Consider the following 12,403-nt stretch of genomic DNA (forward strand, 5'->3'; position numbering starts at 1 on the left):
ACACTGCTTTAAAAAAACAATATAGACATATTCCAAGAATGAAAAAAAGTGAAATAAACACAGCCAACCATGCAGGTGGGCAGTTTCAATCAACTGCTGGCACATCAACTAAATTGGAGCGGTGCATGCACACATTAGCGTTGGAGGTTGCTTTTCTGCATGGTTGTTTCGAGGCAACAAATATATTTAATATATATAAATATATAGTGATTTTGTATAGGATGCATTCAACATTGAAATGTTGGGGTCACAGTTAAATATCTTTCTCAAGGAAATCTCTAAGCAGAAAACCACCGGCTTCGCTGTGACTCGACAATTGCCTCCTCAATTCCCTGTTGTCCTCCTCCAGAGTTAGATTTTTCTGGAATATATTGGAGTTTTGCTCGAGCACCGCGAGGTACTGCGTCAGTGCAATCTCCGCCGCATCCCACAGTCTGAGTTTTTCCTCCGGGATGACGCTGACCATACTTTCCCAGAAGGCTTTATCGGCATCAGAGTCCCAATGCAAGTGGTGGCGATGCGCCGAGTTCTTCATGCAGTGCACGCGGTAGCTGACGAAGCTTAGGAAGGCAGGCAGGACGTTGTTGGGCAGGACGTTGTTGGGCAGGACAAGCTCAGAAGTCACGATGGCCGCGCTTCCATCATCCTTGTCCGCCCGCTCTTTGTGCTGCTCCTCGTACTTGAGGAGGAACGAAGCCAGCCTGTTGAGGTCGTTGTCATAAAAGTCGAAAGCGTTCAGGAGAGCCAGCATCTTTTCTGCCGTCCTTTGGTCACTCTCCAGGAAGCTCAGGTGCTCGCTGGAGTCGATGATGAAGCTGAGCTCATTGCACAGCAGCTCCAGCAACGCCATCATCGTCTTCGCATCCACCTCGCTGACACTCTCGGCGTACACCTGTGCCGCCATCTCAAACTGGTCCTGCGGCTGGATGGGGTAGGAGCACTCCATGACAGCGTCGGGCCTCTCCCAAGTCAAGCCCAGGTGCATGCAGATGTGTGAGTCGGCGGCAAGGGCACTCTCGGCCAACAGTTTCACCTCGGAGACGAGCATCTGTGACATCTCCACAAAGGTCTGCGCGTCGCTGAGTGCAAAGTGTTTGATTTTCTTCTGGATGCGTTTGTGCTGCGCCATGCTGCTCCTGATGTCCTCCAGCAGGTACTGCTCCCGCCTCTGGAAGGTCTCTTCCTCGGTGGCTATCATCTTCATGATGTCACTCAGCTGTACCTTGAGAGTGTTGACACGCTTCCTGAGGAGGTAAATCACTTCGGGTATTTCGTCGCAGCTCAGCTTCCTCGCCTCCAGCACAGCCCGCTTGCCCTTAATCTCCTCTTGCTCCCTCTCCAGCTCCATCAGCTTCATGTCGATAGCCCGCTTGGCTGTGCTGCTCTGCTCCTGGGCCAACTCCAGCTTGGGCATGGCCTTCTCGTACTCCTCCATGGTTGCCTTCCTCTGCGTCAGCCACTCTTGAGCTTTGGCCTGAAGATCCCTCTGGTAGCCCTCCCACTCGCTCAGGCTCTGCGTCAGGAAGACATCGTGGGGGCTTTTGATCCGGGCTAGCTCTTTGTTGGCCATCGTCATGCGTCTCACTTGGTCCATTCGATCTATCATGATGTCCAGCGCTTCCGTCTGCTTCCTGAGGTCGATAGAGTGGCGCTCACTTCCCTCCTCCCACTCTTTCTGCAGGTCGGCTATGAGTTTCATTTTGTACTCCATCAGCTCCGAACAAAGTGTCTGCTGCCTGTTCAGATCCCGGAGAAGATCGGGTAGGGTCGCGTTCTTCTCTGCCTCACGCCACCCTTGCTGGATCTCCTCCAGTTTCTCCTTGCTGAACACCTTGGAGTAATCGAGCCGCTCCAGCCGCAGTCTGATAGCTTCATCGAACTTTGTCCGTCGCAGCGACTGCTTGGCGTCGGCTGCCGTCTGGAGGTCGGTGAAGAAGGCCAGGAGGTCTCTGTGCAGGTGGATGACTTTCTTGGCTGTCATCCCCTCTTCGGCGTTGTTGGCTTTGGGCTCCTCGTGGGCCGCGGTACCCTCCTGGTTCTGCATTTTTCATCAATTTAATAGCAAATGTTGTTAAAAATACCTACACACCAACACTTCATAAGAGACTATCTGACACAATGACTGTCAATGCACACCATCAAAGTCAAAGGCACATCATGTTGCGTGTTACATGACATCAGTTTCATCACAGTCCGTGATTGGACGATGCCATCACATGACCTCAGCACATATCACTGTAAAAAACATCCATGTTTTTCCCGTATTACTATTGTTGAGATGTGCTTGCAACAATTTGTGTCTTTGTTGTCATGGCAACCACTGATCATGTGACCGCTAATATATAAAATAAACTAAATCAGGCGTGTGGGGGTATTCACTCAAAGTGTTGTGTGCTGTGGTTTATTTCACGGTAACTGTTGAGCAAATTTTACAAATTTGTTCTCATAAAAAGTCGGACTCTGGCTGGTGACCAGTCCAGGGTGTATCTTGCCTCTCACCCGAAGTCAGCTGGGATAGGCTCCAGCATATCCCTGTGACCCTTGTGAGGATAAGCGGTATAGAAAATGGATGGATGGAAAAGTCGGACTTTATTAGAATGACCTTATTTCCCTTAATTATCAAGATGTTCATCTAACAATATGACAATTTTAATCGCTTTAATATGGACATAAAAATGGGGACCCATTGTATTATTTTTGTTGATATTGTTACATGGTTCCCCCCACGTTCACCTAACGTTCCCTCAATAGTCAGAAATGACGGTTGTGTGTTGTTTTATTTTGGTATTATCTGTGAATTGGTTGCAGTGTTCTTGAAAAATCTCAAGCAAAAAAGTAAACGTATCAGTATCGGATTGATACCACAATTTACAGTATCGCCCATCACGACTTTTCCAACGTTTTGACTCCTTACATAAGGGAGCGCCCGAGAGTCATTCGCATCAACAGATGGCGAAGAAGAAGAAGAGTCCCAGCTTGTCGACGCGCACTGCGGATGGGCGGAGCCTGCCCACCCTAATGCACTCCTGACGTAATCACTGGCTACACTAACAAGCAAGTTCTCGTCAGCAAAAACAACACAAAGAAGAATGGGACGTGTCGTCGGCGTTGTTAGTTGCACAACAAGCCCGGCCGTCCCCATTGAACGCTCGTTTTCCATCGTTTTTTTCAGGGGCTAGGCTACAAGGGCTAACGGGCTAACCAAGCACAGGCAGCGGCGAGCTAGTTGTAGCTAGCTCGGGGCTCGGCTAGCACAACAGTCGCCCTTCGGTTGATCCACGGAGCTCACACGCCAACCGCTTCCACTCTCAGAGAAAATGGTAAGGCCTCACATATGATTCCACCAATATTAATCTTTAAAGTTGTTACATTACAGGCCCGACCTGTGATCTTTGGCGCATCTGTCAGAGGGCCAGGCAGCTAGCTTAGCCTAGCACAAGGTGCACATCTCCAGACATAACGCTGTTTTTAAAATTCCTAAACTCATTATAATGATCAACTAAAATTATGCTCCTCATTTAAAAGTACACAATATGTGAGGCTTCCCGTGTCAAGCACGTTCAGAGTGAATGTTTAAGGCCATTGAAACAATAAAAGTTGCATGAGAATTGGCATTGGGCAATTTCATAAATAAGCAATAGGCTGTAAAGTCTTGGATTATACATGATCAAGATTACACACATTACTTATAAATAAGTAATAAAACTTATACTTATCATCTCTTATGTAAGAACAGGTAGTTAATGCATGTTAGGTTACCAAGCTCTGCACTTATATGTTCTTATTTCCCCAAATAGGAACCCTTTTTCTCCCTCAAAGGAAGCAAATGCAATTAAATTAATTATTGTTCCAGAATAAAAATGCTGTTTTGCATTAAGGATGGTGAAAAAATATATGGAGTAAAAGTTCCATGAGGAATGGCATCGGCCACATTAATTGTTACACCCCAGACCCTGACATCTAAGTTCTGGTGCTAACAAAGCTTTTAGTAACCTGAATCCACATGCAGCACACATACATAAAGTACAGTGTGTGTCTTGCCCCTGTGCAGGTGTACCTGTTAAATCCTCTGGACAACCTGAGAAGCTACATCAACAACCGTCCACCGCTGGTGATTTTCATGATCAGCGTCAGCGCCGTGGCCATTGCCTTCCTCACCGTAGGCTACTTCTTCAAGATCAAGGAGATCAAGTCACCAGAGTTGACAGAGGTGAGGAGAAGAAAGCTGCACAAATGTAGTTGCATAATCCTGGTGTTGTTTATTATATTTTGAATACTTGGATTATAAATAAATATATATATATTGACAATAAAATACTAAATGTGATGCCCCGTGGGATGCATTGTGGGAGAGCATGTTTTTATGATAACCGTGTCTCCTCCCCAGGACTGGAACACGTTCCTGCTGCGCTTCAACGAACTGGACTTCTGCGTGTCGGAGAACGAGACCATCAAGCACGGCCTCAACGAGTCCACCACGCCCGAGAGTCTGGTGGTGACTAGCGGGCAGGCGCGCTCCAGCACGCAGCTCCCGCTGATCTCTGAGGACCCGGGCTCCGTCAACATCTCGGTGCCCATCACGCTCACGCTGGACCCCCAGCGTCCATTCGGGGGGTACTCTCGCAACATCACCCACCTGTATGCCACCGTGCTGGGGCAGCAGGTTGGGCTGTCTGGTGAGATTGCTTGTTTGAGTTTCTCTTACGTTGTTAACTTTAACACAAAACCATGTTAAAGGATGCACAACGGAGCGAAGGGCTCCTTGTTTGATGCGTGTTTGTGTTTCAGGGCGTGAGGCCCACGAAGAGATCAACATCACATTCATCTTGCCTGTTTCCTGGAATGCGGATGACTGCATACTGCACGGCCACTGCGAGCAAGTGGTCTTCAGCACTTGCATGACCATCACAGCCGCTAGCAATATCTTTCCGGTCACAGTGTAAGTTGGACGGGATCCTCCTATGTAATAAGACTAACCTAACCTACTTGTTGATAAGGAGAACATGTTGGTCATCATTTCCTGGGTACGGATGCAATTGACGGGTGAAATCTAGATTCATTGCGATGCATTTGTGGATATCGGTAAAATCCGATTCAAGCGCCATTTTATTAATGTTCAACTTCACCCCATATGCTGTTCCCTAGGTGCAAAGAATGCACCATCATTATTTTGTGTTTTGTATTGAATACGGACGGAAGCCGTGAGGCACATACAACTACTAGTAAAACAGCATGGACGTTCGCACGCAATCGGCAGCAAGGAAGTTTCTATATTTAACCCACCGCAACGTTTGAATGGTATGTTTGGAAACACTACGGATTCTCAAAGAACGGCAGAAAGCTCGACAAAATTTCCGTCATTTGCAAAGAATGCTGCATTAAGAAGTCGTACAGCGGCAGCACGACAAACCCCCTTAAAAAGGGGACACAGAAAAGTCTACCGCCGCCTCACTGTCTAGTTCCTCGTCAGACACCGGGGAAAAACTAAGCAAATCAGGTCAGAACAAGTGGATCTTCCGCTGCTTTCCAAATTGTCCAGGAGCTATTTGTCCGCCACTGCAACAAGTGCCCCCCCCCCCGAACGAGTGTTCAGCACAGCAGGTGACATTAGAACAGCAGAGCAGTTGGCTTCTTCCTGAATTGTGAACCAATTTTAAAAGAGTAGAAGTTGTTTTCCACTTTCTGCTCCCCACTACTGTATTAGCCTAGCTGCTAGTGCATTCATGTTATCAGTATGTTTTGCAGACAGGAATATAAACAAACATTGATTGCACTGTTGAAAGTGTCGCTTTAACTTTGTTGTTGCTGTACTGCATTTTTTACAGCAGTAATTATTGTTGAATTGTTTGACTCCACCACTGAACCACTGTTATTGTAGTTGCATAGCTGATGTGAAAGTGTGAGGAAAGTTGTTTTTGAAAAGTTGTTGCTGTTTTAAGATGGCAAAAAAAAAGATCAAGAAGTGGTGCATAGTGAAAAAGACAAACAGCACTTGTTGAAATTACTGCCAAGTGCCAAGAAGGAATAAAGCCAAATCCTTTTAGTAGGACCATACTGAATTCCATTCTTCCCTTTGCTTATTTGCATCATGTTGAATTGCATCATATCGCAAGAAATTGCACCATATTATATCAGATTGCATTGATGTGAACTAAATGATTATCGTATTGTATCGCATCGTGAAGAGGGTGAATCGTATGGCATCGTATTGCCAGAAAAATCCATCTATGGTTAAAGTATGGTATTGCTGGCAGTGCATGGAGATGTGTATGGAGATTCACACCCCTAATTCAGTGGCATCATGTGTTCGTTGATTTCATGACATTAGTTTGAGGGAAGAGCTGCTGCCTCTATCAGTATGGTTAGATATCGTTTTCGGAAATGAAGCGCTGGACAATTAGGCAATATTGAAAAGGAAGCCAATATCGAGCATGTCTACTAATCATTCACAGTTTCTGTTTTGCAGCCTTATGGATTGGACTTGGTGGCTGCAGAGGGTGCAGTTAAGGTAGCTTTTGCCTTTTGGAAGGGCTGGCATAGCCATTGGCATCGTAAAGTAAACCATACAAGCGGAAATGTATGGATTTGAACCTCCTCTGAGAAAACAAATGCATAAACGGCTACTGTACAACATACTGCAGATGATAGGTGGAAAGACAATTGAGTGAGGTTCCCCAAGCTGCTGAGGTTAACGCCTCACTAAATTTGTGTTTTTTGCCTCATCATAAATATTGAAAGATGATGAGAAACTACACCTTGACAAGTGTGTTGTTTTTGCTGGCTTTTACAGGCAGCCGCCTCACTGCCTGCCGGAGACATACACCAACGCCACCTCCTGGTACAAAGTGTTCACCACGGTGCGGGACTCTGACACCAAGTACAGCCAGGACTACAACCCCTTCTGGTGCTACAAGGGTGCCATCGGCAAGGTGTACCATGCTCTCAACCCCAAGCTCACCGTCATTGTGCCCGATGTAAGTCTCTTGCTTGTTTATTATGTACTGTATCAGTAACACAGATACCACTGCAACATACAGTGGCTGGCAAAAGTTTACAGACACTTTGTCATGTTGTTCAATGAGAATTTGTCTTGAAACTCACTGTGAAAAGGTACGGGAAAAAAAAACAAACAACAAACCAAACCCTCTCTTCTTTGACCAGGATGACCGCTCCCTCATCAACCTCCACCTGATGCACACAAGCTACTTCCTGTTTGTCATGGTCATCACTATGTTCTGCTATGCCGTCATCAAGGGCAGGCCTGGAAAAGTACGGCAAAGCCCCGATTTCTTCCCCGAAAAGGTACGAGCACACAAGTGTCAAATGTGTCATTTCAATTTAACAATAAGGACAAAAAAACACACCCACTAAAGGTCTCATCATTTTATTTTTCACCAATATGAATATACTGTAAGGTTGACGTAGGTGAGACAGATTAGAAGTGGTTTTAGTGGGGCTGTCCAAAAATATTTAATCGCATTTTGTCCATAGTTAAATCATATTTAAGCGATCATACATGGAGTGATGTTTTTATGTCTAATAAGTAGGGATGTAAATCTATGTGGTAAATGATTGAATATGCATGGCGATACAACAGTTAACATGTGATAAAAAATTATATATGGACATCCATCCTACATTATAAAATAAAGAAGTCAATTCTATGAAGATGTCATTCTTCCAGTAGTTCTTACAGTAAATGTGTAAAAGAGCACATCATATCCCCAAGCATGCTGTAAGGCGGGGGTCCCGAACCACCAGGCTGCGGGAAACACTCCATCTAAATACAATTCAAAATACACCATTCTCCATTTCTGATCAACATTTTTCCAGTTGCCTTTCCTCAAACTATGGTAGGGCCAAGGGTCAGACAGGACCACACGCAGGTCCTTAATCGAGTGTCAAAAAATAGTGCCGTAGTTCCGCTAACATGTAACTTTGACAGCCCTAGTTTTTAGACAACACTACTGTGTGTAGCTTTAATGTTATTGAGTAGTACTTGTCTCCAAGAAGCACTAATTGTACTTTATCCACTTTGGACTTACACGATAATCCTTTATTGGGGCTCATTGGTTCCAGACCAGCCTGTGATAATTTTCTAAAAATAGAATTTCCTTATTTAGAACATAGTTAAACATGTTACATAGTGATATAGTTAGAGTGAGTTAATTAAAGCATAGAAATCCTGTCCACAACCTATTAAATACAGTCTTTAACATTAGAGCCCTCTACACATGGAATAACACCCCTAAAGTCACCTTGACGTTCATATCACCCAATGTAGTAGACATGCATCCATCCATTTTCTGTAGACATAATTAAAAGAAAAAAAACATATTCCGTAATATAGGATAGTTTCCAGCTTTGTATAGTACTTCCTGTGGCGTGGAGAATACTACATATGTTTACAATGTCTTTCAATGTGTATCTCACTGAAATGCTTTATCATTATTAGAAAAAAATTTTGACTAAGATAGTATTTAGTATCTAAACATGAAACAGTGATGACCTATCCATGAATATATTTTTTAACATGTCATGACAGACTGAAGCTGTGTAATTTGAAGTGTGAAGTGGTGCCCTTGTAACTGTAATCGATGCCATCCACCACATATAACGCAGTGTCATTGCGGAGCGGGACAGGACGACACGAATGTTGGCAACACTAGCAATTTTTTGTCAAAAGTGGAGCAAAGACGTGAGGGAGATGATAGACTTTTCTCATGTTACTGTTAAACCATCAAAGTCACTTTTGCATAGTGACCCATGATTTTGTCTTGCAGGTGTCTCTGTCGGAAGGTTAAGCGGGCGTCTTAAAGTGGTACAAGAAGAACGTATGAAAGTCGCTCAAAACAAAAAGACCCAGAGAAAAGCACTCAGTTGCCTGCTGGCACTGTGTGGACTTGAAAAAAAATGAAGACTGGACACAAAAGCGCTCTCTGAATGATTGAACTCCTCCTCGCAATGTTGGGATTGTCCAACCAAAGATACAAGTGCCTGCATCTCTGGTGGAAAGAAGATGTAGGAACATTTTCTTCTTCATTACTGTTGATTTGCCCGTTTGGTGCCATATCACAACACCTTCATCCATCCATCCATCCATCCATCCAGTCTAGCTTCTTTGCAAACCTGCATCTATTGACAATGGGATGCGGCGAAGCAGAGCACTTGGCTAGCATCGGAGCTGACTGTGCAGCAAAACCAGGCTAAACCGTTGAATCAGCGTTGAATCAGTCAGTAAACAACATACTTTCTGGTGATTGACACTGACAGGCAAATGAGTAACAATAAACTTAAACTTAAGTGCATCGCTAGGCTTAAAATAAGAAATGGGATCCTTGACCCTGTTTTTTTCATCTTCATTAAAATGTCCAGAAATGTTAAAATGGTCGGTCTGTTGTTATGGAAATACACTGAGCACTTTGGCTGGCACCAGACCCGACAATGTGGCAAACAAATGCATCATGTACAAATTGATGGCAAACACCGACTGATTCACTTAAAGACAGCATGAGAGCCCAAGCTAGGCAGTTGGCGCTGAATTATGTTGGTTTGTCCATCTGTTTGTTAGCTAGCTGGCTAGCTAGCTGGCTGGTGGACAGATGTTTGTGAAACCTAACAAAGTGGCAGCTGGTGCCATTCCACTCATAGCAACTCAAAACTAAAGTAACTAAATTCACGTTTGCTTCAAAGGATATGTACACTTAATCCATCACCAGACCCGACTATGCATCAAACATTAAACGGCGCATAATGTTGACATTCATCAACACCGATTGGGTGACTTGCTAAAGTGAAATGCGGTATTTATTACTGGGAATAGCAACCAGGGGTAGCCATGGCTAAGATGATTTGTTTGTCAGCTCGCAGGCTACATCCAGGTTGATGGCGGTGGATTAGTACGATAATCTGCTCTGTTCTTCCTTATATGTTCAAAAGAAAGGTACGTTTCTGTGAAAATGCGAAAAATGGTGGGCTGGTGTCTATCAAGTACACCGAGCAAGACAATTTAGCACGTTAGCGTGTTAGCAGAATATGAACATTACTCTTCTTCTGTTTTAGCTTGCTTGATTTTTTTTCTTGTTTGTTTTGGATTTGGTTTTTACACATTTGGTCTTGTTGAAAGAGGAAAAACTTGCCTTACTCACGGACTAGCTTTTCTGCTCGTCATCATGCCATTGTCTTCTGGGATGATGAAACGTTGATCCTGTCCATGTAAACATCAATCCACCTTTTTATTTATTTTTTATTCCAAGCAAAGTATCTGCATAGTCAAGAGCACCTTTTCAGTTTTTTTTTTGCACATTTAAATTTGTAATTTTAATTGTGTGCAAGTTATATTCTTTCACCAAAAAATGTATCATTATTGATTATATTTATGATTAAAGTAATTTATTTTTTGTGTATGATAAGAAAATGTGCAAAAAGGAAAAAAGGTAGGAGTGTTGGCGGTGTCATTCTAGTGTGTGTAAAATAAACCTTCACAGTAAAGTTTAATTTCATGCAACTTTGACAATCAAGATGTTTTAATTTATCACCTTTTCTTTGAGAGAAGCGCCTAAATCTGCCTTTCCCCTCATTTTGTCTTACATTTAATTTAGTTCCATGAAAAATAAAAATGTTGAATGTACTTTTTTCTAAATCCTGCTTTTTTTTCAAGACTTGAATCATGTTTTTGTTGATGTGTCATATTACAGGAATTGTATCAAACATGTATAGGAAATAATTGATTTTTCTTCTTTAATTGCAAAGTCTTCCTACAAACGTAAAGTAGTCAAGCATGCATCTGTTACATCTTCATGTGTGTGTCGTCTCTGTGCAGCTCTGCAAATGGCCTTAACATGTTGTTTGTGTCACTCACTGGTTGAACAAAATGGCTTTATCGATAATAACGGCGATTCATTTCTACTCACTGGGCGTTTCCTTGGGTTGTCTTGGTGACGTGCGCTGCAGAGCTTAGGAGTTGGAAGCCAAGTGTGTGCCTTCTGCACTAATCAAGCTGCATCCTTGTAGAAAAGACACGCGTAGCTTTGGGAAGGAGGAGGTTTCATGTGATGTGACTGCTGTAAATCAATACAAAGTGAATTAAAGTGTTTCTTTAAGGTAACTTGTTCTGCTGCTTTATTTCTGCCTTCCAAGATAACAGAGCAACACAGGTTTCTATTCTAGGTTTGAGTTATCTCACAATAGGTGCCTATAATCCCTCATAAAAAGCCCTCAAAAACATGGACAAACGTTGCAGTTGTATGCCAAGCTGAAACTCAACTCTTAACCCTGAACGTCTTTTCCTGTCCACCACTCACTCACTCTGCTCCCTTCAGGGAACGCATTTGCAGCAACACACAGGAGTAGGAGTCTGATTTATGTCTGAAATGTCTTCCCTTTTCTCATGTCTACATTCTAGGGTAATAGGGAGTGTAAATGTGACTACAGGGGTGTTATTTCATGTCTAGAGGGCTCTAATAATGTTAAAATGCATATTTTTTAGGTTGTAAACAAGTTTTCTATTCTATTCAATTATATTCTATTTCAATTAACCACGATGAACAAGACATTACTGTATTTAAATAAATAAAAAATATACATATATACTGTATACAATATAAAATAATACTAACTCATTCAATACCAAAGATGTAGTTTATGGTTTTAGAAACCCGAACGCCGGATCCCAACAATAAATGTATATGTCTTTCACATTTTTCTGGGCAAGAGGCAAAAACAACAAAAAAACAGATGATGCCACTCCCCACTAATGGATTTCCCTTCAGCCTGTCACGAAAGTAGGTGATTTTAATGATTAACCCTCCTTTGGTTTGAGGGAAGGAGCTCGTCAATGAAATCACCTGCTGGAGAAACTGGTTGGCCCTCTTGCTACACATGTGGGGTGCGGGAATAAAAAGCAAACAAACAACAAAAGAAAACAATTAGCGCTTAACACTCACAATTACGTGAGTGTACCTGAAGGCCTCACTGCGGGGGTGGATCGGAGCAGAGAGGACACAGAGCGCCCAAGTTGTTCATTGCTTGGTGTGAATCATACCAACAAATAAGTAAGCTTGATTATCATTTTGTGCATTTAGAGTGTTTCATCTTGAAGATGTCATTTATATTGGTGATCCAATGAATGAGAAAACCTGGCACCGTGAGTGGAGATTCGCCCGAAAATGAGGCTTTATTGTTGTATTTTTGCATTACGGATACATTAAGAAAGTGGTAGTGCTGGTACACCGTGGAAAGATTCCAGTCAGAGAATGGACACTTTATACTCAACAAGCAGCATCAAAACTAGCAAAGTGCTGTCGGTGCTGGGCTAGGTAGGTAAGAATGCTAAAACTATTGCATTCAGGTGTATCATTGGTCACAATACTTGCTAATCACAGTAGGCACACCAACACGTGCA

General features: G+C 43.2%; 2 protein-coding genes across 2 annotated transcripts; one reads left to right on the forward strand and one right to left on the reverse strand.

The window, feature by feature from the left end:
- Window positions 1–48: 48 nt before the first annotated feature.
- On the reverse strand, window positions 49–2,068 carry LOC131138530 (dynein regulatory complex protein 1-like). The gene has a single exon (XM_058087510.2). The coding sequence runs from the start codon at window positions 2,042–2,044 to the stop codon at window positions 254–256; it is 1,791 nt and encodes a 596-aa protein (XP_057943493.2). The 5' UTR covers window positions 2,045–2,068; the 3' UTR covers window positions 49–253.
- Window positions 2,069–2,976: 908 nt separating this feature from the next.
- tmem248 (transmembrane protein 248) lies at window positions 2,977–11,107 on the forward strand. Its single transcript, XM_058088061.2, has 7 exons — window positions 2,977–3,320; window positions 4,052–4,210; window positions 4,388–4,676; window positions 4,789–4,939; window positions 6,791–6,974; window positions 7,162–7,302; window positions 8,784–11,107. The coding sequence occupies exons 1-7, from the start codon at window positions 3,318–3,320 to the stop codon at window positions 8,802–8,804; spliced, it is 948 nt and encodes a 315-aa protein (XP_057944044.1). The 5' UTR covers window positions 2,977–3,317; the 3' UTR covers window positions 8,805–11,107.
- The last annotated feature ends 1,296 nt before the right edge of the window (window positions 11,108–12,403 follow it).

The sequence above is a fragment of the Doryrhamphus excisus genome, linkage group LG21 (genome assembly GCF_037039965.1).
Source record: "Doryrhamphus excisus strain RoL-2023G ecotype Guam linkage group LG21, RoL_Dexc_Guam_v1.1, whole genome shotgun sequence".
Lineage (NCBI taxonomy): Eukaryota > Metazoa > Chordata > Actinopteri > Syngnathiformes > Syngnathidae > Doryrhamphus > Doryrhamphus excisus.